Source organism: Chiroxiphia lanceolata, chromosome 25, assembly GCF_009829145.1.
Source record: "Chiroxiphia lanceolata isolate bChiLan1 chromosome 25, bChiLan1.pri, whole genome shotgun sequence".
Lineage (NCBI taxonomy): Eukaryota > Metazoa > Chordata > Aves > Passeriformes > Pipridae > Chiroxiphia > Chiroxiphia lanceolata.
Genome location: NC_045661.1, coordinates 4,558,226 through 4,586,120, shown reverse-complemented (window position 1 = coordinate 4,586,120; position 27,895 = coordinate 4,558,226). Strand labels below are relative to the sequence as shown.

The 27,895-nt window shown below is 44.3% G+C and overlaps 1 protein-coding gene across 3 annotated transcripts; it reads left to right on the top strand.

Annotated features, from left to right (window-relative positions):
* The first annotated feature begins 87 nt into the window (after nucleotides 1-87).
* Nucleotides 88-26,503, top strand: NGF (nerve growth factor). Of its 3 annotated transcripts, XM_032710616.1 has the most exons (3): nucleotides 595-691; nucleotides 22,382-22,519; nucleotides 25,637-26,503. In XM_032710616.1, exon 3 carries the CDS (start codon nucleotides 25,649-25,651, stop codon nucleotides 26,360-26,362), a length of 714 nt encoding a protein of 237 aa, XP_032566507.1. In that variant the 5' UTR covers nucleotides 595-691; nucleotides 22,382-22,519; nucleotides 25,637-25,648; the 3' UTR covers nucleotides 26,363-26,503. The 3 variants fall into 3 exon arrangements, with proteins under 3 accessions (XP_032566506.1, XP_032566505.1, XP_032566507.1); XM_032710615.1 differs by lacking the exon at nucleotides 22,382-22,519 and having other exon boundaries at nucleotides 88-691; nucleotides 25,700-26,503; XM_032710614.1 differs by lacking the exon at nucleotides 22,382-22,519 and having other exon boundaries at nucleotides 88-691.
* The last annotated feature ends 1,392 nt before the right edge of the window (nucleotides 26,504-27,895 follow it).

Genomic DNA, 27,895 nt, shown 5'->3' with positions numbered 1-27,895 from the left:
AGTCAGGGTCAAATATTTCTTTGCTACTCTAGATCAGCGCTTGGCTGACCCCAGTTAGAGCCAGCTGATAATGGGGACTGCTCAGTTTTTGCAGGGAACACAGTGCACCGCTTCCCCAGTTAACTCTTGGCGTCCCTACAGGTTTGTTCACAGACGCCCGAGATGAGCAGAGGGCTCTGGAGATGATTTTCCAAAGGACCCATTCATCAGGGAGCTCTGCGAGCCCTCGCCTTTAAATCGAGGGCAAGGATTAGGATGCAGAGTGGAAAGGCTGAGGACAAAACACCCCTCAGAGAGGGTTTCAGTTGTTGCCAGCGGCACCGGGGAGCCGGAGGGTTCTCCCTGCGCTCCGTGTGCGCGGTCAGCCAGCCAGCCACGCTTTGAAACTTTCACTGCACATCTGCGCATCCCTCGCCCGGGCTCGGCAGCGAGCCAAGGGGGCTGAATTCCTGCGAGCCCGTGCAGCTCCCAGCCGTCCCCAGCGCTAGGACCCAGAGGGAGCCGGATCGCTGTGAGTCAGTGCGGCGCTGAGCCCTGCGAGCGCTGAATGAGGCTGCGAAGGCAGAGGGAATGTGAATGGATCTTCTGGCTTGGGAGAGTGGCCGAGCACCGGGGTGCTGCAGAGCACAGAGCGGCCTGGAGACCCCCCGGCAGCCCCTGTCCCGCCGGCGTCCAGCGCTCCGGCTCTGAGGTGAGTGACCCGCAAAGCCGGACCCGCTCGGGGCAACTTCGGCATCTCCGCAACCGGCCCGGGGGGCTCGGGCTGTCGCGGGGGTTGCTCGCTCTGCGGAGGGGGCACAGATCGGGTGTCTGGGGAATACTTTCGAGGCTTAAAAGCAGCTTTTTGCAAGCAAAGCGCGGTCTAGGGAAACCGAAAATCGCATCTGCCGGGGCAGGTTTGGCTGCACGCACATCTGGAAGGTGTTCCTGCAGCAGCTGTGGATAAGCTTAAAGCCTGAAAAACATCCTTAGCAAGAGCAGCTTAATCTTAGGGGAAATGCAAGTGTTCTTATTCTTTTTATCCAGGTATAGGGGAACTTAGTTTTATTTGCATTCTACAGCAGTTACACCTCTATGAAAATTCTTTCCTGGCTTTGTTCTGAATATTAAGGCTTTCATAATTCTACTCTGGATAAAAACTCCTTTCTTCCTTTACTAACATAAATAAATAGGAATTTTGCTAAATCAGAGCGTGACTGGCCCAAGGCAGAACCCTTTTAGCTGCAGACAGAGCAGTACTTCACCAAAGACCATGTATCCTCTAGGATGTCCACTTGGAAAAGCTCACGACCTCCCTGCTGCCTGCCTGTAGTGACAGGATGGAGCTGACAATGTTTATTGATTTATAGAGGGTGATAACACTCTTTTAGCTGAGACAGAGATGAAAACAGGGACCCCAGTCAGGGAGACAGAAGAAATTTGTGTGCTGAGAACAAGAAGTATTTGTGCTTCGGTTCTTTCTTCACTTTAAATTCTCCTTATATGCTCAAGAAGTTTTAGAAAAACACCAAAAGTGAGCGTGCTTGTCAGGCTGGTTTTCCAAGTTGTCACAGCTTGGAAGTTGCATTGTGACTGTTAGACAGATAATTTATGGATGTTTTCATGCATTAAAGTGTCACAATAAAGTTTTTTGGGCACTTTTTTTGCTAAGCCAAACTGAAAGGTGACAATTATCTGCAATAAGATAGAGAGGGAGCTGATCTGTCTGCACGTTCCAGCTCTTGGCACTTGGGAGCTGGTTCAAATATTATGGAAAACAGGCTTTTAAAATCCCCCTGACAACAGCCATTTCAGGCATTTATCTGAAACTATGAGGGCTACAATATTTTCTGCACTTTCCCAAAGAGATTGCAGTGATGGAATGAAGAATTAAATATGCTGGAGCGTTCTCAAGTATGATAAGAAAGACTTGGCCTTTAAATATATTAATAATCACCCATATGAATCATTTTTAAACAAACCTCAGCCAGATCTGGAGAGGAGCCCCCAACACATCTGGGCAGTGGAGTAACAGTGATTTCACATCTTGATCAATCCCAGCCACTCACCCTGAAGGGATCTGTCACTCACAACAAGGTGGGAAAGAAAGTAACTGTGGTTTTCTTTTTCTCATCCCCATAGCAGTGACTCTTTTCTCCGTCCAAACCTGAAATTACCTTTTAGATTTCTTCATTTAAGTTCACTGGAGAATTATAACTAGCACGAGCATCATTTTATCCCATATGTTAAATAAACAATTACTCCATAGAATAACTGGGCAGTCTATGAAATCACCATAAGAGATTAATTTAAAAAATCAGATTAGAAAAATACCTAAAATATGTATTCACATTAGCATTTTCAAGTGCAAACTGTGTGCCTTTAATGGGATGCCTAGAACAAGGGTCAAGTAGAACACATTAAAACTAGATTATTTGAATCAAATTAATAAACCCCATAAATTCCCCTACTGCTCCACAGCTTTGGCCATATAAAAATGTTCATTTAATTACAAATTCTATTAAATTTTTTTTGTTGTTTCCATACAACATGCTTGTAGGACTAACAGAATATTGAACACATATTAACTAGCATTAATTGAATTAAATTAAAGGCAAGTGGGAAAAATACTGGTGATTTAAAGAAGTTAACAGAAATCTGTGATTTTTTTCAGTCTATATTTTAAGAACAAACTCCGCTGACAAAAAAAAAAAAAAAAGGTTAAAAAAAAAATTCATGGTTTCATTCCAAAAGATTCAATGCTCTAACAGCAAAAGCCAGTGCTGGATTGGTGGGGTTATAAATATTTGTCAATCCCAAATGTGAGGCCACTAAAAGCCAGTGAAACTCAACCCCTTCCAGACCAGCCACAGCAACGGTGACCTCTGCCGGCAGCTGCCCCCCAGGAACCAGGGATTTAGGGCCTTATTCAGCAAGTGACCACGAAACAAAGCATTTATTAAATCAGATTATACACTCAGAGAAATGCGGGGTAACACCTCTTCCCACCAAACTTGTCTCATGGGAGAGAAACTCGCCTCGGGGGAACGGAGCTGGGAAGGGTCTGGAGCAGCAGGAGCAGCTGAGGGAGCTGGGGGGGCTCAGCCTGGAGAAAAGGGGGTTCAGGGGGAACCTTCTGGCTCTGCAACCCCCTGACAGGAGGGGGAAGCTGGGGGGTGTCGGGCTCTGCTCCCAGGGAACAAGGGACAGGAGGAGAGGGAACGGCCTCAAGTTGTGCCAGGGGAGGTTTTGGTTGGATATTATGGAAAATTTCTTCCCTGAAAGGGTGGTCAGGCGCTGTCACAGGCTGCCCAGGGCAGTGGTGGAGTCACCATCCCTGCAAGGGTTCAAAAAATGCTCAGATGTGGCACTTGGGGACATGGTTGGGTGGTGACCACGGCGGTGCTGGTTAATGGTTGAACTCGATGATCTTAGAGGCCTTTTCCAACCAAAATGATTCCATGATTCTTTGTAAACAAGAGGCACATGTAGCGGTGCTGCTACAACTGTGTTCCTGCCTCAACCAGAAGGAAGTTCTCCCTGGGCTGGGTCTGCCCTGAGCCTCTGGTCACAGAGGCCAATGTGTTTAAGAACATTTCTCCAACCAGAGCGTCTCTCCCACTCGGGGACAGATGTCCTGTGGGATGTGTGTGGCTTGTTCTCCTGACACAATGCCCTTTGTGCACTCTGTGGAATTCATTAAATACTTGTGTGTGTGTGTGTGTGTGTGTGCATTTATACCAAAAATTCTGTGGTCAAGCAAAGCAAGATCATTTTTGCTGTTGCCAAGAGAGCGTAGTGCCAATTACTGTGAGTTATGGGCACTCTTGTCTGCCCAGTTCCACTAATATTAAAGCCATGGAATTTGGGGGAAAGAAAATCTCAGACCCTCAGTATTAACTCATACTGTCCCCAAATCCTGGACACTGCTTGTGGCTCTGGCCTTCAGTTACACAGATAAAAGGATAAAGCAAAGCAAGAAAAGGTGCAGGATGATGAAAGCCTGGAGCATTTTCTGTATTCAGAGAAACTACAGAGATTATGATTTCTAAGTCTGGAAAAGAGATGGCTGAGGAGGGGTGTAAGGGAGATATTTATAGTCGTAGTTGTCCTTAAAGGAAAGTTGTCCTTGTTTAAAGGAAATGGCTGTTGTCTCGTCTCCCAGTTCAAAAATCAAGGAGTGGGAAGTAAAACGGGCAGGTGGCAAGCTCAGGGCAAACAAAAGAAGGTGGTTCCTCTCTCCAGGCCTAATGGAGCTCTGGAATTCCTTTCCATGGGATATTGTAGGTCACAGGGTTCAGGAAGCAATCAGACATTCTGAAAGCGAAGATGCTGCCTGTGGTTCCATAAATCCAAAATGATTGCTGAGTGGGAGAGCACTCCAAGGAGATGATCCCCATGTGGTTGCCCTATTCATGCACCACTCCCCACAATCATCAGCTGCTGCAGGAGGCAGAATTACTGACCTGGATGCACTTCTGTTCTAGAAACTTCTCCTCAGCGCTTTACTCAGAGCAAATACTTGACCTACCCTGGAAAAAAGAGGTGACTGTGTAATCTTTACTGTGGGTGGCCAGTTCTCTGATAAAAAGAAGAGTAATTCTGGTAAAATAGCATCCTTCATTTTGATTTTTTGCTCAAGAATTAGGTGTAGGCCAGTGTTGATGGAAGTTACCACTACAGAAAGGCATTAATGCTGAGATCTACAGCTCCTCAGGCAATTCAGTGTCTAAATAGATTATGACTGAGGAAGGCCTGGGAAAATACAAATCTGGTGGATCTTGTGGAATTTGCTGAAATACAGTGCAAATTGGAAGTACAAATTTATCCCATATCTTTGTGGTCTTTCTGTGGAGCAGACACCTTCTTTGAAACTCATTACTGGACTAAAATATTTTCCAGCAGCTCTAATTGACAGTATTATACATAAATCTTAAGCAAAAAGTAGCAGGGAAATGCATCATTAATTACATTGAAAATGCATGTAGGAATCAGGCCCTACAAACACACACATGCATGAGATTTCTGTGGCACATTATCTAAATCCAAAACTCAAATGGCTGCATGAGGTAGTTTGAAACAACATTTAATGGCTTTATTGCCAGGCTTCTGTAGCATCCTTTGAATTCCCCCAGGCCATTGTTCAGTGGATGAAACACCTCTGAATTTTCCTTATCTTGGAGGAAGTGAGTTTTTTCCTTTCTTCTTTTTCTTCTTCTTCTTTTTTCCCCTGGCTCTTGCATTTACAACAGTGCTTTGAGATTTTATGGCACAGTAGTTGGCACTATCAGATGGCCCAAATCAAGACTCACATTCTCTGTTGTTGGGATCAGTTTTATCACACAGAATCCCAGAATGGTTTGAGTGGGAAAAAGACCTTAAAGCTCATCCAGTGCCACCCCCTGCCATGGGCAGGGACACCTTCCACTAGCCCAGGTTGCTCCAAGCCCTGTCCAACCTGGTTTTGGGCACTTCCAGGGATGGGGCAGCCACAGCTTCTCTGGGCAACCTGTGCCAGGGCCTCCCCACCCTCCCAGGGAAGAATTCCTTCCCAATATCCCATCTAACCCTGCCCTCTGGCAGTTTAAAGCCATTCCCCCTTGTCCTGTCTCATGGACGTGGCTTCCACATTCCATAGTGGTATTTCCTGGAAGAAACTGTGAGATGGGGACAAGGGACAGCAAAAATCCTCAGGAATTGCCTGGCTTGGACTTTACAACCTGAACCTGAACAATCTCCCCTCAGGTTGACAGAAGTCAAACCTGCACTGACCAGACCACTTGATGCAGCTCAAGACTTCTTTTATTCAGGGATTTTCTAAAACTGAACGTTGAACACAGACCATTAAACTGATTCCAAAAAGTCTTTCTCTCATGTATGTCCCTGGCTCCAAAATCCAATTTCCTGTTCCCATAGGGTCCATAACAATGTGCTAATAAAAGATCAAATTCTGCTGCCATTGACTTGTTATGAATCAAAACTCCCGCTGATTTCAGTGGGAAAAGATTCAAGCACAAAGTCAGAAAAATATCAAATAGAAGTTAAGACAACTTCTTTGGCTGTTTTGGGCTCAGTTTACACATCATTGACAAAATCATAGGATCATTAAGGTTGGAAAAGACCTCCAAGATCATCAATCCAACCTTTGGCTTAACACCACCACGCCCACTAAACCACAGTGACATTTATGTCGTGCAAATAAGAAGCTCCTTCCAAGAATAAAATGAATGAAATGAATGAATAATTGATAAAATGGATCTGGTTTTTATACAAAGGGCTGGTCATCTCTTTTGAACTGTCATATTTGTGAGAAATGTCACTGCTTTAAAGAGAATGCAGCAAAAATGGCTTCAGCTCATTCACTTGTTAACTGCCCAGAACATTTATAAAGATTAGGCTGATTCTGGCAGTTCTGACCTACAATGAGTAAATTAGCCCAGTGTAAATACAGCTGGGAAGCAGATTATGTCTTTGATAACTTTCTATTTGCTAAGTATGGCTTTGCTAGGCAAAAAACTACTATTTTGATTTTTTTCCCTGTTCTTAATCATTTTGTATTTTCCCCTATTGTTTGGGTACAAAGGTGACACAGCCTTTTTTTCTTTTTGGTGGTCTGGTTCACTGCTTTACTTTGACTGTTTTATTTTGTTCCTGACACAACCATATGTGATCCAGGCTCTTAAAAAAAAAAAAAAAAGGGGAAGAAAAAAAAAAGAAAAAAAAAAGAAAAAAAAAAAGGAAAAAAAAGAGAAAAAAAAGGGCTTCAGAAATTTTTGTGATGGGGATTTGCCAGGCACCTAATTGCTATGTAATACTTTGATTATGATACATTTAACAGCTCTGGCTCACAGAAGATGTGTTGTTCTATTTTGAAACACAGGTTTTTTGGGCTTTTTTGACGACTTTATGTGCTGGATGACTCAGGTATGAAAAAAGACCTGTGCTTGTTCACAAAGAGCTTTGCCCTGTGGTGGATGACACAGCCTGCATTTTCCAAAATGCATCATTTCCTGCCCATTATTCCAGGATCCTTTTGAGATGCTCTGTGTCTCAGTCCCAGACCAGCAAGGTGTTGAAGGCAAGTGCATTCCAAAGCAATACAAATAATTAATTTGAATTATTTGTAACACAATATGCTTGTGCTGCTCTTAGGATCTTCCATTTGCCTCTGTCAGAAAGAGGATAACACTTGGTCATTCTTATTGAGAGAATATTAAAGGGGTTCTATTTAATGGGGAATAAGTTGATTATCCTTTCTTTTGCTCAGTGATAGATATTTTATCCATTTCCCTCAGCAAAACTGTTCATAATAACCGCACTTCTTACCTGGAAGGAGAAAGAAAGTGCACAAAGTGTGAAAAGAGAAATAAATCCACTCAGAATAAGCCACAGAAATAAGGTGTGGTTTCATTTTCCATGTCAAGAATCTTTTCCATTCCTCCCCTTCTATTGGGGAGCCACCTGGTCCAGTGGGAGGTGTGGGCTCCTTATCCCTGGGAGTGTCCAAGGCCAGGTTGGAGGGGGCTTGGAGCAACCTGGGCTAGTGGAAGGTGTCCCTGCCCGTGGCAGGGGGTGGAATGAGATGAGTTTTAAGGTCCCTTCTAACCCAGATCATCCTGGGATTCCATGATTGATGTTATCACTGCTCTAAATATTCAACATCCACGTTTTTGTTCTGCCTGGATCCAAGCCCTCCCTGCCCCAGTGCCTCTTGCCAAACCTTCCTCCCATCATTTTCTCAGGGACAGGCTGGAAAAGAGGAGAGTGCAAAGGGTCACTGCTCAGCCTCACATTCCAGGACACTTTACATATGCCAGAAGTGTGAGTTCCTGGGTTTGGCAAAGCATCCAGAATCCAGAGCATCAGAGGGAGTTTGTTCCATGAGCTCTCCCTGGGTGCACGTTCCTGCACTGCAAACTGGTGCTGGGAAGGGCTGTACCAGAGCCCACTTCTTTTCTCTGTGTGTTCTGAGGCAGAAAAGCACGTGGCCCTTTCCTTCTCATTTCTCCCCTCCTACTTAGAAGCAAAGAAATCAGAAAACTCTTCAATGAACTGTAGAATTTCTCCCCTCTGCTCGATATTTCGGATTTACAGAAGAATTCAAGTCATTTGAATTCAGCCTTCAGCACGTGATTGTGCCATCACTTGAAAGCAAAGGGAAACACTTTCTAAGAAAATAACGCTTTTCCAATGCCACAGGAAAACTGATGCAGCGTTTAAAGTTCAGATTTAAAGTTCACCTCTCTCCCTTTGAAATGAAATGAAGTTGCAAAAGCTCATTTCCAAGTGGCATGTGCTTAAACTCTGGCACTGTGCACAGAAATGAAGGACACACCTAATCAGCAAAACTTCCCTCTGGTTTTCATTTTAAGCAGGCAAAAAATGATCTTGTAAGCTTTAGACCTTGATTATCTGCTTTGAACCCAATATTAATGTGAAGAAACCCCAGAGAAAAGTTGAAAGATGCTAAATTCAAACACAATAGGCCTCTTTAAAAGATATTTCAGTTAGAAATCTGCTGGACATATGTTATTAAAAAGAATAGAAGAAAAAGCTTATTTTTCTTGTGTTAGACAATGTAAAATTTTCTTATATTCATCATCTGATGAAAATTGTTGTAAAAATAGGCAAATAGCAAAGAAAAATCTATTCCTACTGCCACAATTATGCCAATAATCTGTGCTGTCCCACTCTTCAACGGCATTTAATATTGTCATGCTACAGATCACATCTGGCTACAAAGGTCATCTTTTGTCTCCATCCACTCTGTGCTCATCCATATTCTCTTCCTTCCAATTCAGAATAAAACTGCTTTCTTGTGACCACTGTGATTCTTCCTGACAGTTGATTCACCACACAAAGGCATTAACAAATAACTCTGTAATAAATACAAGGTGCACATCGAATACCCAGACGAGGGAAATATGTGGTTACATATGGGGTTAAGGGGTAAAATGAGAGCAAATTTCAAATGTAGCAGGTTATTTGAACTAATTGATATGGGCACAAACCCCAGGTTTGAAATCAGACTTTTCTGAGTGCTTTTTGTGGAGCTACAGAACGTGTGAAGTGCAGCCATGGTTCGGGTGTGCCTGTGCTGCCTGCAGAAGGGTGTTCTGCATTCAATGGAAATACAAATTACAGTCATAACTAGACAGGGGGAGGATTACAGAATTTATTATAGAATAATAAAGGCAGGAAAAGACCTGCAAGATCATCAAGGCCAGGCTGGATGGGGCTTGGAGCAACCTGGGCTAGTGGAAGGTGTTCCTGCCCATGGCAGGGGGATGGAACTGGATGAGCTTTAAGGTCCCTTCCGACCTAAATCATTCCACAATTCCACGATGATTCTTTGGAATCCTGGATCTCACCTGAGGTCCTACCACCTGCCTTGCACAGCTTGTGCTGCACAGATGGGGAAAATGTTGGGTCCAGGTGCAGGATTTGCAGCCAGATGTCTGTGCTGTGACTTTTCCCTTGGCATCACTGGTGATTCCACAGGACTGTGTCACGTCCCAAACGACCACAAATCCATCAGCTGCGACATCGCTTTGAGTTGTTAAGTGTGCTCAGAATTCCCACTATTGCCAGTGTGTGATGGAATAGCTTCACATGACAAGTATCAAACACTCATCAAAGCAAGCAGTCAATGAAATTGTGCAACCCCTGTGCGTGAGGGAAAGAGATGATTCACCTACAGATGTGCAGACGATGAATTTTTCATCGCCGCTCACAACCTGGGGCACATCAGGAGCCAGGCAAAGATTTAAAACACCATCATTATTTTCCACTGGACAAACCCTTGCAAAAAATTTCAGCTCCTCTTTGAAACAATTTTTGCTCGAGGTAAGAAACAAAACCCACAGAAATATCCTTTTGGGGTTAATTCTCTAAATGTAATAACTGAAAAACTGACTGACTTTAAAATACTGTGGTTTTTGCTGCTGGTACTGATATCTAGTACTGCTTGGTGGGATTTACCTTTCTGAAAGCTTCTAAAAAGTTGTTTTAACCTCTAGAGGCTGCAGATTTCCTGTCCCAGAGACAAGGCAGCACTGCAGCATCATTCAGAAAGAAGAATATGAGAGAGGGCAGGTGTCTTGTTCCAGTCTGTTAATCTGTATATTACTACTGTAAACTCAGAAAACAGAATAAAACTCTTTTACTTGGAGGGAGCACCAGTGAAAATCTTCAAATTATTGTGAAGAACGAGTTCTCAGGAAGCAATTAACTGCCTGGCTGAGAAAATCCCTGCTTTTCATTTGATCTAAAACTCCTGGGTGGTATTTTGAAACATTTGATTGAGCTCAGTCAATTAGTCTTGATTATGGTTTGGCTTTTCCCTCGGAATAGGCTGATCCATAGGGAATGCCACTCATACCAACAGTGAGGCAGAGCAGGATGACTCAGCTGATTAATCAGCCTTTTTTTTTTTCTTTTTAAGAAGCAAGCATTTGGCTTCCCCAGCTGCTGAAGTGATCACTATCAGGCTCGTGTTGTAACTCACATAGTTTTGGTCACCCCTGACTCATCCTAAGAGAGGGAAAGTCACCTGCAACCCCTGATCTGTCACAGAATTACAGAATCCCAGACTGGTTTGGGTTGGAAGGGACATTAAAGCTCCTCTCATTCCACCCCCTGCCTTGGGCAGGGACACCTTCCACTGGCCCAGGTTGTTGGGAGCTGTCCCACATTTCTGTGACTGCAATGCTGCACCCAGGGGTTTCTGTTCACCACAATGTCCTGGGCATTTCTAGGAGAAATATTTCCATTCCCGTTGCTTTCTGATCAAGATTTGCCATAAACCCTGATATTTTGGGTTCTGACAGTGGTATCAATTCCTTCTAGACAAGGAGATACTGACCCCACACCTGGATTTTGTTAAATAAATGTAGTCACTTCCTCAGAACACAGTACAGATTCTGCAGGTGAGCCATGTCTCCAATTCCCAATCCAAAATTTTGCTGAATTTATTAACTAAGTTAATGGAAGAAAAAACCTGGCTACTTGTAAAAACCTTAATTAAACATGGAGCTTTTTTTTCCTTTTTTGATAGGTAAATCACAACAAAATGCAACCAGTGAGCAGGCACAGTGTGTGATCATGGTCATGAAATTCCTACAATGTAAATGGACTTAATGACAAAATTAAACAAATCTCAATTAAAGCCACAATGATTCGAGACAGGCAAAACCCATCACTCCTCCAGCTTCCCACTAAGTAGGTCTCCAAGCATGGAAAGGTTGCCAGCTATGGGGAACAGTTTAGAAAGTTAATGACAGTAAAAATGGGATTCACTGGAGACTGTAATCCTGACTCCATAAGCATTGCCAGAGGCCTGACATGAAGAAACAAGTACTATTTCCAGCAGACTGTAAAGCCAAGGCAAAGATTAACATCTGTCAGGATCAGCTACAGATGAGATTCTTAGTGATCCTTGAATGTCACAAGAATTTAGGAGGGCTAAAAGCAAATTTGAAGGGAGTAACCATGTACCAGTGGATTTGGTCTGTAAATTTAAAGTACCTTTCCCTTCATTTCAGCCATAAATTTTCAAACAGCTGTGTGTGATGGAGCTCAGTGTTACAAGACAAAAGAGGTATTTTTTGCAACTTAGTCACTGTCAAGCTTAGTCTTGTAGGAAAAGCAGTGACAGGGAGCAGTTCTGTTGCTGTTACCAGGCTCCAAGACACTGATTTTCATGTTTGGGCTGTGTTGCTGTGGATTTTCTTTCTGCCTTATCCGTATCTATCCCTCCTAACAAGATTAAGACTTTGCTCACATTCTTCTAATTAAAATGCTGTAATTCTGGGAAGAGATTCCATGTCTTCTTTTAGCAGGGTAATCAGTACATCTGCAAGTTCAAGTTGCTATTTTCAACATCAAAGCTTGCACAAAGACAGCTCTCTGCCATGCAGCCAGGACTTTTTATCCACACTGGTTTGAGTAACACACTTCATTTTGTGGTGGTGGGATCAACATCATCTCCTCCAAGGGCAGGCTTGGAGAACTGGGGATGTGCAACCTGGAGAATGCTCAGGGGACACCTTAGAGCCCCTTCCAGTGCCTGAAGATCTCATTGCAGCCTTTCTGAATGTGAAAGGGGCTTATAAAAAGAGGGAGAGTGACTTTTTACAGAGGCAGAGGGTGATAGGACAAGGGGGATGGATGGGGGGGAGATGGATTGGGGGGGATAGTGATAGGACAAGTCTTTAAACTGAAAGAGGAGAGATTTAGATAAGAAAATAGGGAGAATTCTTTCCTGTGAGGGTGGTGAGACACTGGCACAGGTTGCCTGGGGCAGTGGTGGAGTTGCCATCCCTGGAATTGTTCAAAAAACACGTGGATTTGGTGCTGAGGGACATGGTTAATGGTGGACTTGGCAGTGCTGGGTTAATGCTTGGACTTGATGATCTTAAAGATCCCTTCCAACCTTTGTGAACTTCAAGCTGCATTTCACTTACCAGCTGCAGCCTTGAAATATTATTTACAAGTTATTAGTTCTGTAGGTTCTCCTTCCTATAGGAAGGTGCCACTCCACAACTTCCAGGAGTTGCTCCTCCCACTCTCACTCCTTCCCCTGTATTTTCTGTAGGGTTGTGGTCCAGTCCTAAGAGAAGAAGGTTTTGTTTAATCAGCTCCTGCAAGATTGTTTTGATGAATGTAGGATGAGGAAACTTGTTACAACAGTTTAGTACTCCCAGTTCCAGGAGTTCCCACATTCAGTCTATAGATCTCACCATGGCAGTGGAAAAAGGGTTCATATCTAGAATAATAAAAGGCAGCAAAGAAAATAATACACTGGTAAACACAGCAACAGTAATCTTCTGATCCTGGCTCGCTTTTATGAGAATTCCCACATTTCCAGCTCTGCATTCCAGGGGAGTCAGTGAACCCCACAGAAAGCTGAAGTGTGAACAGCACAAAGATGTCCAACACCATCAGCATCGTGTTGCAATTTGGGCATTCAGGGTTATTCAGTCTCAGAGCAGGGCCAGGGAAAGTTCTAGATAACGTGGTACAAACATGCAAGGGCACAGCTTGAAAGGAAAAGATGCATCTTCCCCATTATACTTTTTAACTGTAGCAAAAAATGCTTTCAGCAACCAGATGATGCCAGAAAACAGAACATGTAAAGACCCTTCAAATGCTCCGAACACAAGTGAGTTGCCAAACACAGATTTATAAGAGCTGTGCAGACTGCCAGGTCAGTCCAACTCCCTGTTTCCTGCTCTTAAGCAAAGGTTGCTGAACTTCATTTAAACTTCTTTGAGCTCTGTTCTTTGCTTAAAGGATTCCCACAGCACGAGAAAGGATCAGCTCTTTCCTTGACAGATACTTTTTTGTTGAACTGTCCTTTTTCACAGAGTAACTTTGTGACCAGGAGAACTGTTCAAAGACACAGGCATTTATTTCAGAGACAATTGCAGGCTCCCAGCAAGGGAGGATGTCCTGCACTCTGCAGCATCATCCACTTCTCTGCCCATTACACTGATCATCAGTCAAGCTTTGTGTGAGGTGAGGATATTCTGGAGGTTCAAGATCCAGACAAACAAACCCCTTCCTGCGTGTAAATGTCACCTTAAATTTCATTTCACCTTAAATGGCTGAGTGGGGGATAAAAACCTCCTATCTTAAAACAGCCACAGCAGCTGCCTCCCCTCAAACTCTGACATAATAGGAAGATGGAAAACTCCTACTCCCCACTTCTCCCTGGACCTGAGCCCAGCAGCCCACACCATACAGCTGAAATATGGACCCAGTTCAAACTGTCTTTGCTCTCTGGGAGCATGAACAGATTTGTTGTGCAGCAGCAGCTGCCTGACACACTCAGGATGCTCAGAGAGCTGAAGTTTGGACTGTATTTCTCTGCCCTCACAGGTTTAGTGTCAGGGTCTCAAATGAAGCAGAGCTGAGATTCTCAGAGCATAGGAATGAGGTAACTCCTAAATCAAGTCCCTGTACTTATTCAGTGCAAGAAAATGCAGTTTGAATTACTTTTTCTGAAGATGTATTTTGTTGCTAATGTACAGAACCCAATACATCTTGTTACCACCCCTCCTTAGGGTTGCCAGCAGTTGTCTGGCATTGCAACCATGAGAGCTAATGCAGTAAAGAATTAATAAAATGACTAAATACCTTCCACAGCAGATGAAAGCCAGGGTGCTGACGACAACAAGAGGTTCCACGTGCTCTGATTGTGTGGGGCAGGAACTCTGAGGCAGCTGGTCTCAATGTGTGAAAGGAGAAGGCAGGGAGACTTGCAAAAAAAGGAGTCAGAAGGCATGTGGAGCAGCCCTTGGAGCTGGAGAGGAAACAAAACAGAGTATGTCAAGGCATAGGCATGGCCAGGAACAGGGCTGGGATCCAGAGAACAGGGGATTGTACCAGCAGAACTGTGTTGCTTGGCCCTTGAATGTGCTGCCCAGCAAACCATTACCAAATGAGCACAAGGGCTGCCCAGCAGAGCTGTTCTGCTCACCCAGGGAAGGCTCAGGTCTGTCTGGCCCTGAGGAGATAATTCAGTGCCAGTGCACCCTGTGCCTGTTTGCTGCTGCACCACTGAGTCACTGCAGGACTACGATGCATTTGGGGATGGCAACCCCACTCTCCTGCTTTTTAATCCATTCATTCCATAAATAAAAGCGCAGGAAAGGATTTTGGTGAAGAGAGAAGGAGCTGGTACTGCCATGGATTGCAAACACTGGCAAAACCACACTTGTTTTCCCACCACTTGAGGCACGCACACAGTAAAACACAATGCACAAATAAGGACAATAAGGCAAATAAAAGCATGTGAAGAAACAGGATTTGTTTCCCTGGACACTTATGCTTTGCAATGGTTTGCTCTGCTGCCAATTAATCAAGATGATCCTCCAGGCTGAACTCAGAAAAACATACAGTGAAAAAAATGTAGGTATGGAGCATTTTGCATCGTGTCAACACTCTTACACAGAAACTGTCCTTTAATCCTCAGTAAGTGCTGAGCACAAACACATAAAGTATGAAAGCCCAAGGGGAAAAATTCCAGCAGCACCAGGGTTTACAAACCAGCTCTGTCTCTGTGTGGAAAACGCTGCAGCATCGTTGCTCTGCAGGGCTGGAGCTCAGGGGTGAAATCCTGTTTGCCCATTTCCTTTTCCTGCTCATGTTCAGATGAGCCAAAGTATTAGAATGGACATCTTAAATGCCTAAGCAGTAGTAGAAACCTGGTGTTTTTCTTGGTAAACTACCCTAGATGTCAGGAGACTCCTATTTCTCCTGCAAGAACTGCTTGTGCCTGTGGAGAACATTACAAGAGCCACACAGATGACTCTGCAACCTGAGAACTCGTTCCGTGTTTCTGTGGTTTGCTTTGTTTTATTTGGTGGTGTTTCCAGATTTTTTTGTGGACAGCTCTACTACAGACCCTGCTTCTTAGGAGGTTTTACCCTCTCATTTCAAAACTGCACCACATCTAAAAGGGTCCTGCTGTGCAGAGAAATAAACCCCTCTTTTCCACCTCTTTAGTAACTGAATTTTTAAGTCACCAGCAAGTAGTAAAAAAACCTTCAAGGCTGAAAGTTTTCCTTGCACCCAACTGAACTGCTTGCTTGGTTTAGACAGCAAAACCCCATCATATTTCACATCTCTGTAGTGGAGTACTTAGGAATTCTAAGGAAATTGTTATGAACTCAAATTGAAGGGGAAAGGCAGGTGGAGTACAAGAGGTTGAGCATTATCACTCTACAATCTGCAGAACAAGCTCAGGCTTTGCAATGAGGAGATAGAAAAAGATCTGCTCAGATCATGTAGGGCAGGACACAGCTCACTGCCCTCCACTTCTTCTGTCCAGTCATCTAGAAATTATGGAAATAAACTTCTCAAATTTATAAGATGTTGTCAAAGAATACAGAAATCAAATGAAAAATGAGCAACAGCCCAATTATTCAATTTTTTATACATTCAATTCAACTTGGGGCATGTTGATTTAAAGAAAAAATATTAACATTTAAATGTAGTTAAAAATATTATCCCCATACCTTGTGAGTTACATGTAGTTACAATAAGGAGGGCACAGAATGACTGTGACTCCTGTGGGGTCAATACCCATCTCCAACTGCAATGAGAATTAGGAATTCCATTCCTAAAGGTCTCCTTTGAGTTTTCTTCCCATCACTTCCACCTTGTCATGTAAAGTAAATCACGAGAGAGGGAATTTCAGTCACTAAGAAAGGAACTGAATTCTATAGGTCTCATGAAGGTAAAACAGATTTAGAAACAGGAAAGAATATCCTAGAAGTTCAAAAAAAAAGAAAAAGGAGAGGGGCAATGGAGAAGGGGAACATTGCTACTGCTTGGCAAGAATCCTGTGTTATTCTTTGGGTTCTTCACTTGCTACAGAAGTAAATTCTACTGACCATAAGCGAGTGGGGAGGTTCATTTTATTAAGTGTTCTGTAAAATGTCTTGGCATTTTTGGATGGAAAATCCTGCATAGGCAAAGCAATGTTCTGTTTCAGTATTGGCTGTTCCTTCACTACCTCAGCAATCTCTGAGTGAACACAAGAGCATCTCCATTTCACAAGGTTTTATTTTGTAGACTTTTGTCTATGTCTTGAAGGGGTTTTTTTAACGTAAAAAAAAAAAACCCAACACTCAGTTTGAACTTCTCCAGCTACATTTTTAATCAGGTGCAGCCAGACCCTCAGCTCTAGTAGAACATGGGTTTTACAGTTCTCTCAACTCCTGCCTTCTTTGCTGCACTTTGATTGCCAAGTACAGACACACTTCAGGTTCCCTTTGGTATTTTTCAGAATTCTTGCCCCATTAAGATATCCTTGAGTCATTTAAAGTAGTTATAAACACACTGGAAGATTTGTAGAAGATAAAATTCCTTTTGGATGTAAATAATTAATAGCCTGAAAAGTCATGAGGATCTTGGCCATAATTTATGGATGCTCTTTGTCCTTCTGTAATGTTCTTTTCCAAATTCAGGATCTAGAGAAACACTGCAGATGATGGAATCTACCTTTGGGATTCTGATCATGACACCCCAGCTCAATTTTATTTTCTACCTCATTTCTGGAGCCACCACACTTAGTGCATCACACTCCAACACGTCCAAATGCTACAAATCTCCTTTGTTTCCAATTTATTTGTGCAGTTGTAGAAAAGGGAAAAAGGAGAATATAAATGAAAATTATGAGCTTGAATAAAAACTAAATGCTAGCCTTGCTGCTGGGATTCAGCTGGTTCTTATTAATCAGGGTTTGGACAAGAATCAGGATTTATATTCCCTTCTGAATAGCTGGAATAAGATCACTAGTTGGAAAAGTTTACTGGCCCTAAAGATATTGTATTTTTCTGCCTTAACTACTTTTGGCTGTAAGATGGGATAGTAACATCACAGTCTGACTGCCCTCATACTTTCTGGTCCCAGATGAATTCCAGTTTGATTTTGGTAGTTACGTGAAGTCTGAAATTCCAGTTATTTCATTCCCGGTCATTTTGTGTTGGAAACCTCAGGGTTTTGAACTGAGCAAGCCAGCTATTCCCAAATATAAATCCCTTTGGGAAGGGTGTAGAGGGGAGAGGGACAGGCCATGCACCAGCCTCATTAAGATCTTTGGACTCACTGTTTAACAGAAACTAGGGAATGAGTTGTCCTCCTGTTTTTGGACAGGAATTGTAGGGAGCAGCAATCCCTCGTGCCAGCTGGTAGTTGGGTAGGATGGAGGCATCCAACTTTATATTAATGAGATGGATTTATCTCATTTATCCTGCAGTAGCTTTCCTGTCAGTTAGTGCCTGAGATCTTTAGTCTCTCCTTTGTGCCTGTGAATTAGGATATATGAAACCCTGGAGCCCTATAAAATACATATCCAGCTTCGAGGCTGTATGGAAAGTTCCAAAGTAATCATCACATGTCAATCATTAATTTTAGGGTTATTTAATGGATGATAATACAGGGATGATATACAACTTGTGGCATGCTCAGATAACTTATTTCTAGCCAGGATTTTTGCTCTTAGCTCATTTAATTTTACCAGCTTTTTGCCATTGAGGTCATTGACTTCAGGAGAATCAGATTCACATGCTCCTTCTAAAGCTGTTTTCAGTCATTTATTTTCAGAGATTGTCACTAGTTTTGTAAGTGACTATTTTTCCTTCCCTGCATTTAAAGAGATTTTTATCTTGACAGAGACAATTTCTTTATCTTTTATTTAAAGACTGTCGGTTTGTTATCTTAACAAGGATAAACTTTTCTCTTCTGTGCCCGTTTAACACTTCCTAACAGCCAATCTGTCACAGCAAGAGCTGCATCCCACTGCAAGTCTTTACTGGTATGGCCACTGACACCTAAAGATCATGTATTTTTTCACATTTTAGATGACTCTTGATGACTCTAAATTCCCATGGGCATGTTCTACAAGTGAGAGCATCGTGATGCCAAACGCTGTAAAATAAATTTGAGTTGCAAAACAAATTGTGACATTCTTAGAATTTTGTTTTACCACTCAGGAGTTACAAAGTGAGCCTTCTAAAGGTGAGCTCTGCCTGTCCTGTGTCACAAAACCTGTCACCCACCCTAAGGAACCCCCCCGTGGCTCCAGGCTGGATCTCTGCCCTCAGGTGGCTTCACTTCAGGGAACGGGGTGTAAATGAAGGGAATGGGCAAAAAACTTCTTTTCCTCTTTTGGAGCTTCTCTACAGAGACACCAGCAATTGAAATATTTATGTGCTGGTTCAGGAGGATAGAAGGGATAAGATCAGGCTGCTGCAAATAAACCATTTCTATTACTTATGTCCCGATAAGCATAAAATAAACCTGAAGAAGTGTTTTCCAAAGCCTTGCTGGTGTCTGATTTGGTGAATCCCCACCCTGCAGAATTATAGAATCACAGACTGGTTTGGGTTGGAAGTGACCTCAAAGATCACCTTATTCCAAACCCCTGCCATGGGCAGGGAATATTCCACTAGACCGAGTTCCAAGCCCCATCCAGCCTGGCCTTGAACTCCTCCAGGGACGGGTCAAGACTCATAGTGCTTAATTACCCCCAAATTAATGCATAATGGACTATGAAGCATCCCTGTTATTATCTTTGCCTCTATGAGTCAGAGATCTGGAGGTAGATACTTGTTGCACATCCTGTGATGACGATGCTCAGGGTGACACGGGGCTCCTCGCTGCAGGGCAGCATTTTTCTCAGTCTACTGCTCTCCCTAGAAATCCTCAAAGGAACATTTCACTGCTGGAGGCATTTGGAAGAAAAAAAGGGAAGTGTATGAGACACAGGTAGCTTCCAGCTGGCTCTCCAGCACCCATAAACTTCTTATTTCCAAGCTGAGTCACTGCAGATATAATAGAGGAATGAGATGTTGAGTCCGTTAGAAATTCCCGTTTTCTTGCTCATCAGCTCAGATCAAGGGCAAGCTGTGCCTCTGACGCTGCTCTTACTCATAATGGCTTCAGGATTCCCTGCCAGGGCTCAGGAATCATTTCCCTGAATCGCTAATGTTACATTTTAATTCATATAATTCGTATACCTCTTCAAAGGATTCCGTGAGGAAGATGTGCCAGAGACACCTTCTCTTTTACCAGTGACTGCAGCACCAAGTGCCTCCCTCGTTTCTCTCTTACTTCCAGAAGCAGTGAGACAAAACTAAAGCACTACTTGTTGCTTGTTTTGGTGACCTCCACGATCCCTTTTGCTGCACTGACAGCCAAGCAGCTCTGTTTATTTTTTGCACATCCCTAAAACACGCCAGCAACTTCAAGAATGACAGAAAACAACATTCCAAATTGTATCGGGCTTTAGATTACAACATTCGATGTTTATGTTTGTTGCCCATGTTTATTTTTATTTAGAAAATAATGTACTTGCTGCGTTTGATTGAGCCAAACTGAGCATTAATTTATCTTTTCTCTCACTAGTGTAGGAGCCACTTGATGGCATCTGGCCAATGTGCAATTAGGAGGCTGCACTGACTGCTATTCTTATTGGAAGCAATTAATTTAGTAAATTTATTAAATTTTCATTCCTAATAAGTTTCCAGGCAACACAGCCTTTTTGTCCATTTTCCCTCAGATTCTGTGGGTAACTTCAATTAAAAAGGAATTCCCTGCACTTGTTTTGTTTGGCACTTGTTGCACTTGCAGGTCCTGCAAGCAAAGTGTTTTTCGAGACACAGAACCAGTTGCTTTTTGATGTGATCCATTTCTTCACTCTCCAGAATCCCAGAACGGTTTGGGTTGGAAGGGACCTTAAAGATCATCCAGTACCACCCCCTGCCATGGGCAGGGACATCTTCCACTAGCCCAGGTTGCTCCAAGCCCTGTCCAACCTGGCCTTGGACACTTCCAGGGATGGGGCAGCCACAGCTTCTCTGGGCAACCAAGTCCAGTAGGAACAGTGGCATGTTATAAATATATAAAGTGTTATTTTCACAGGAATGTCCCATAGGGGTTTACAATAAAAAACAAATTCATTATTTACCAGTGGATCTGTCTGAAAAAGGTAATAATTGAAATACAGCCGAGGCCCTGGCACAGGTTGCCCAGAGAACCGAGGCCCTGGCACAGGTTGCCCAGAGAAGCTGTGGCTGCCCCATCCCTGGAAGTGTCCAAGGCCAGGTTGGACAGGGCTTGGAGCAACCTGGGCTAGTGGAAGGTGTCCCTGCCCATGGCAGGGGGTGGGACTGGATGGGCTTTAAGGTCCCTTCCAGCCCAAACCATTCTGGGATTCTGTGATTCTATTCTATATGTGCTGAGACTAAAATTGAAGTGTGATTTTTTTTTTTTTACCCACCAAGTCTGTCATCTGGAATGCACGTAAATTCTGAATAAACAGTTACCTCACTAGGATATTTTATGAATGCCTGGGAGTGGTAGGTACAAAGGAATAGTATATAGATGCTGAATAACACGGCATCATTTACTGGATTCTGCCACAACCAGGAATCCGGGAAAAAGGCGGTAAATGAGCTTTAAAAAAAAGAATTCCTGCTGAAAATAAACTCTTTTGTGGTTAAAAACCGGCCAGTTGGAACTGAAAGAGTGTTTTCTTAGGGTGGCAGAACAGTCGGAAAAGTTGTTGGATTATTTTTGGCAGTGGCCAGCACATTATAGCTCTGTCATTACTAAACTGCCCAGAGTTCACCGAAAGGGTTAGTGCTTCACTGGTGTGTTCCTGCAAAAATCCAGCACAGCCCATCTGTAGCACAAAGCTTTGGATTTTGGAGCTCTGGTTGACCTTCCTGCCACGTTGATATCACTGTAACTATCTCAGCTCCTGAATACAGAGACACACAGGTAGGGCAGAACCTGAGCACGACCCACAGACAGCAGCAAATCCAGGAATCACTGCACAGAGTGTTGCACAACCACCCAGTGAGCACCCACAGAGCGACTCCTCTGCCCTGCACTGATGAAAACAGGCTGGGGAGATTTCAGCTGGGGTTTTAAACATCAAGTAGCTTGTCCTTGGGTGTTGGTAAGAGCCAAACCCAGTGGCTGCCTTTGTTGGCAGCCCCCTCTCCCGAGGACAGACACGGTGCAGGTGTAAAATGAATCCAGTTCATGCTTTGGCATTAGCAGCCTGTTCTCCTTAGCAAATGCACTTCAATCCCCACCCTGAATCCAGCAGGATTTCTGCAGTACAGGAGTACCTTATACAACCCCTATTTACCTTATTAAATGGAACAGATGAGCTATTCAACACGTAAGATTAATAAAATACTATTTCTATCCCCTTCAGTGGCACTCGAGAATTTACAATCGGAAATGTACTTTGCTGAGAAAGTGTCAGTGTGCTGGATTTAATTGGTGAAGAAAACACTGGTTTTCTTTTAACTGGTGTCTATATGACCATTCACAGTGCAGTCATTAAGACTGGAGTTATTTCTACCCTTACAGTAGCAAGATGACAAACATTCATATAAATGCCTTCACGTGTCTGCAAGTTTTGCATCTTCAATTCCGCTCAAATATCAGCCACAATCAGGCGATTCTCTGCCAATAACTGGCAATCTGTGATTCTCCCCCTGAGTCTGATTGTAACCAGATTTGCCTCCCAGACACAGATGCTGGGGGTGTGAGCCCTCGTGTGCCCATCTGTGCAGGCAGAGCTCGGGCAGTGCCACCAGCAGGTATTGCTGCACCACACGGGTTTGGTGAGCCTGGAAGGTGTCTGAGAGGGGTGGGAAGCAGTGGGTTGTTGGGTCTGGCAAAGGTGCTGAATAAAGGCAGTTCTCTGCAAAGTCTGGAACTACTTTAGACAAGCTCTTTATTGCAGGGAAAAGGCCCAGCTCAGAGAGCCAAGCGAGTGGGTTTGTGCCTGTCCTCCTGCTGTCAAGTGGGGAATGGTGCTGAAAACACTGATTTGCTGGCTGATTACTGAAACAAATACTTCTACTTCTAGTGAAACACAGCATAAGGAACTGCCAGGCTCAGCTCTGCAGCCCAGGGCCCGATGGCATGCTGCAGCCCAGCCCGGCTCAGCTCTGGATGAAATAAGGACCTTGCTGGGGGAGCAGTTCTTTGTGCAGTACAGTCCGAGGTAAGCACAGCACTCACCCTGCTCCCAGCAGGCTCAGACCACCCAGGACCAACCTCACACAGCAGCTTACACCAGAGGAAGTGTTTAAATGACACTTGACCACCATAAAAGTGGGGTTTAGTGCAGAGGGTTTGTAATTTTGGCGTCAAAACGCCTCTGTGGCCAATGCTGCCCACAGACATCTGAGTACCACCAGCACCAGAGCTGGCAGCTGCTCCTCTCCCTGCAAGTTCAGGTGGCTGCACTTGGCATCCACTGTGGGCATCTCTGGAAAGCACCATGAAAGGGTCTAGTAACTGAGTATGTGACAAAGTTTAAATGCAGAATCATGGAATGGTTTAGAAAAAGCTCATCTTGTTCCACCCCCTGCCATGGGGCAGGGACACCTTCCACTAGACCAGATTGCTCAGAACCCCTTTCAACATCCCAAAAGTGTCTGTAAAATACCTGTATGTGCCAGAAAAAAAGTCCACAACCCTCACAGACTAAGGCACACCTATTCTTTAAATCTTATCTTGCTTGTGTTGTCATCAGGTCTTGTCCACTTTTTGGTTTTGTGTCACTTTCTATTCTCCACTAACTAAATAATTGATAAAAAGATTCAGCTTTGAATCTTCAGGAAAACCACCCCATATCCTAAATACATTCTGTCTGTGTTTGCTCCACACTCCACAGAATGTTCTGCTACAAGGAGAGGAAATACAAGGCAATTAAAAAGAGGAAAAGGCAAGCAGGAGAGATTTTTCTGCTTTTGTGTTAATGGCCTTAAAGCAAAAATGTCAACACATGCAACACAAGCAACCTGGAGAAGGGACATAAATGTAGCTGAATTTTAGAGCAGCAAATCTTGTACAACACAAAACCAGAACCAGCTCTTTGCTGACATTGCAATGTCTCTTTCCTATAGAAGGAAACAATAAAAAAGGGGTTTATGTATAAACACAATAGGTTGAGGCTGCTATTGGCATGGCTAAATTGTGCCTGGATTTTGTTCTGCAAACCTTTTCCATTACCATTTCTGTCAGGAAAGCTAACTCTTCAGACACATAATGAACCATCTGATTTTAATTTGGTTGTAGAACAAGGGGTTACTCTCTGGATCGTGCACAGCCAAGCTGTGAGTTACACCCAGCTCTGTTTCCTTATACAGACCATGATGCCGACTGCTCCAGCTCGAGCAGCACGTGGGGAAGCAGCAACCCTCAGCCCTGCTTTAAGCAAATTAAAGCAGCTTTGGATTTTCTCAGTGACAAAGATTTGACTCTCCTCGTCATCATTTTGCCCCCAGTTCCTCCAGCCCAACTGTTGCACAGGCAAAGTGCTCACGTGGCTTTTGGCCTTTCTCTTTGTTCCTCCTGCACCTCCACCCTCCTCAGTCACTACCTTCACTTGGCATCTCCTGCTGATTTCCTAAATGTTTGCTCAGCCCTGCACAACCCCTGCTGTTTATGTCACTTCAGCTCCTGTCTGAGATAAGACACACAGGATCCTGTGGGACATCTTAGGGTTATCCTGCATTTTCTACAGGATTTTTCTCTGGCAAAGCTAAACCCCTGGTTGAGTCCTTCAGTGCTGCTTGGGATTCTAGTCTGAGAAAGCTGAGCAGAGAGGGGGAACTGCTACAATAATTGACCAACACCCAGAAAAAACATTAAGACATGCTGGGAAATCAGGGCATGAACTGCAGAGCCCGATTCCTCTTGTACAAAACCCTGTTTGTCCAGTGGACACGGGGCCTGCTGCCTGCTGGCTGGACAGGGTAGAGCTCGGGGCCAGCTGAGACTTGTCAGGAAAACAAGGCAAAGAGACGGGGAGGAGCCTTGCTTGGGCTTTTCTGTTTATACCCCGTCTCTGCTTATTAAGTCTTCACAGAGGAAACACAATGTCTGCCCTTCACTGCACTTTCCAGAGCATTTTTGAGTGTCTCTTGTTCCCATCATGTGGCTGAATTAGTCAGCACATGCTGGTTGGCCAATGAGGTATTACTGCTGCTGCTCTTCCAGCATAAAACGGGTCTTAGCAAAGGTTTAGACATTTGGATTGCACTTTTCCACACCCAAACAGATGTGCATATCCTCTGGATGGAAGGAGGATGAGCACTGGCACTGCGTCAGCTCTGCAGGGACATTTGAGGAGGTTCTTGCTCCTGGTATTCTGAAAAAGGGCAGGTATTTCCCTCCAGAATTCCCAGTGCTACGGCCACAATGGCTTCAGCTATGCTGTACCTAAAATGCCAATGCAGAGGTAGCCTGGCACCCATGGTGCTTCTACCCATATTTGTCCTTAAATATGGAAAAATCCCAGCTGCCTTTGTGACATGACCTGAGCATTTTGGGGAAGGAGCCTGGGCTTTATCTGCCCTGAATCAGCCATGTGGTGTGTCCTGAAAGGGCAGATGGGAAAGCTGGAAGCTGCTGGAGGCTGCTGAGCCAGCCAGTGGCGGGGCCTGGCCACATGGCAGGTGAGTGTGGCTGCTGAGGGTGTGATAATGGCACCAGGTACTGGCTTGGTGGCCCCCACACCCAAGAATCATAGAATTATAGAATCAAACGGGTTGGAAAAGACCGAGATCATCAAGTCCAACCCTTTATCCACCACCACTGTTCCCAGACCATGGCACTGATGCCACATCCAGTCTCATCTTAAAAACCCCCAGGGATGGTGAAACACCTCTGCAGACAAGTTTAGGGAATGGACAGCTGGTTTAGACTGGTTTAGCTTCTAGTTTCACTCCTCTGCAGGGTGTTTGCAGCCAAGAGACTGGCCCTGGCCAAAAAGGTTGCTGCAAAAATCACTGGAGGTTTGACTCCTGGGAACATGCTGTCGCCATATGGTCTCCACATTAATAACACCAAACAAGTGCTTCATAAACAGTGCTCTAATAACAAATACCAGAGGAATTAATAATAATCTAGCTATTATTTTCTAATGTTCTCGCTTTATTAAGAACATTTATGCTGTCTGAACGAGGTCTTCCGGAAGAACGACATCTGGCACCCACATGAATACCTGATGAAATCCGTATGATCCTGGGTATCTTACAAATTTATGGCCAGCAACGGCAGCGCTTTGTGCCCACATGGCCCCCAGTAACAGTGCCTTTCTCTCTCGTTCTAGGTGCATAACGTAATGTCCATGCTGTACTACACTCTGATTGTAGCTTTTTTGATCGGCACACAGGCAGCTCCAAAGTCAGAGGACAATGCTCCCCTGGAGTATCCAGCAGAACGCTCCCTGCTCGATGCCCATCGGAGCAACAGGCACCACATTCCCGAGGCAGCCCCACGGACGCCCCACGGCCACGCCGCTTGGAGCAGGAGAGAAGCCATAAACATCACCGTGGACCCCAAAATCTTTCGGAAGAGGCGTTTCCGCTCTCCCCGGGTGCTGTTCAGCACGGAGCCCCCGCCCGTGGCGGGGCAAGGACAGAGTCTGGGATTCCTGGGCGGCGCCGGTTCCCTCAACAGGACTGCCAGGACCAAGAGGTCCACGCACCCCGTGCTGCACCGGGGGGAGTTCTCGGTGTGCGACAGCGTCAGCATGTGGGTCGGGGACAAAACCACGGCCACCGACATTAAAGGCAAAGAGGTGACGGTGCTGGGGGAGGTCAACATCAACAACAATGTCTTCAAGCAGTACTTTTTCGAGACCAAGTGCAGGGACCCCAAGCCGGTGTCGGGCGGGTGCCGCGGGATCGACGCCAAGCACTGGAACTCGTACTGCACCACCACCCACACCTTCGTCAAGGCCCTGACCATGGAGGGCAAACAGGCGGCCTGGAGGTTCATCCGCATCGACACGGCCTGCGTGTGTGTGCTCAGCAGGAAATCAGGGAGACCCTGACCGGGGAGCGACGCCCTCCAGCACCCTCCTACCCCCCTACCTCAGTCTGTAAATTATTTTAAGTTATAAAGGACTGCATGGTATATTTATAGTTTATACAGTACAGAAAGAACCTCATTATTTATTAAACTCTTTTGGAAACCTTTTGTGTTTTTGTAATTTATTTACCGGCAGGGCCCCTTCAAAAATACGTTCTCATTCATCCCTACGGCTCTGAAATGCTCACAGGGCCATTGAACAAACCGGCCACGAAAAGAGACATTTTTCACACAGTTTTGACACATATTCCTCTCTTCCACAAGAAAATTTTCCTCACAAAACCTGCCAGTTTGCTGCAGGTTTATTTTGAATTGAAATCTTTTGTTCAAATACCAGGAAACTGAAATAGAACTTTTCAAAACTTGCTTCCAGTGTTACTAATTGCCCATAAAGATATAATATATAATTAATCATCTTAGTGAACTCCTGGTAGAGACACTAGTTCTTCATTGTTGCCACATCAATTTTTTTAAGTAAGACCTTCAGTGCACATTTTAAAACTGCCAAACTATTTCCATTGCAAAAATAATAATCCATTTTGAATTATTGTGGAACATTTGTCTGCACAAGAATAGAATCTAGAAGTGTGTATTTTCGTGATAAAATGGTATTTTACAGCCCATTACTTCTGAACTGTATTAGAGTGATGGAATTACAAATGTCAATAGACTTAGATAAATTTCAAAAGTTCACATGGCTTATAAATTCAAATTTGATGATTCTCTCAGGCCAATATTTTGGCAACGGGGACCTGACATAGGAGCAAGTCTTTTCATGCACGATAGAAGAAAATAAAAAAAAATAAGAATAAAAAACCCCCACTGAGGCTGTGTTTTAGCAAGGACCCAGAACAACCCTGAGCTCCACATTTCTGTGTGTTGGGGAACATCAATCTCCAAAAATACACGGTGGAGCCCGAGGCCTGTGATGGGCGTTTCAGTCACTGCACACTGAAAAAAAGCTGCAGATTCTCTTGTTTCCTTTGGAAGGGCAGCTGTTCTCCGTGGCAGACACTGTTTCAAAACAAATACCACCAAGGTTTTTCGGCTTGGTCTCTTCCAAATCCTAGAGGGCACACTTTCACCCTTGCCTTCCCTCCATGCGCTGCTCTCTAATGACAAAAGCAGAGCTGACATTTGCTTCCTCCACGTAAGCAGCACAGAAGGGCAGCAGCTCTCCAGAGAAAATGCACTGGGGCAAAATAATGCCAGCAGAATGAACCCAACCCAGGCAAGGTGTGCTTCCTGGTGGGATAATGCCAGTCTGCGTGACGTGGAAGGCACTGAGATCACTCCTGACCATCAGTTTTCAGCCCTCTCTAGCAGGTGGTTATGCTGTGGGGCAGCAACAGCCCAGGGAGAATGTTTTGCTGTCTGCAGAACAACATATTTGTAATATTTGCAGGAACAGTCAGTTTGGAAGGTCAAGGGGAAGGCAGGCTCCTGACTGCCCTGTATCCTCCAAATAACAGCTTGTTCTGGAGCAGGGGGAGGC

Bases quoted from the DNA above. Each gene is read 5' to 3' on its own strand.
- NGF (XM_032710614.1), top strand. From the start codon at position 548: ATGAGGCTGCGAAGGCAGAGGGAATGTGAATGGATCTTCTGGCTTGGG. The intron at 692-25,636 runs GTGAGTGACCCG...CTCTCGTTCTAG, and splicing joins TCCAGCGCTCCGGCTCTGAG to GTGCATAACGTAATGTCCAT.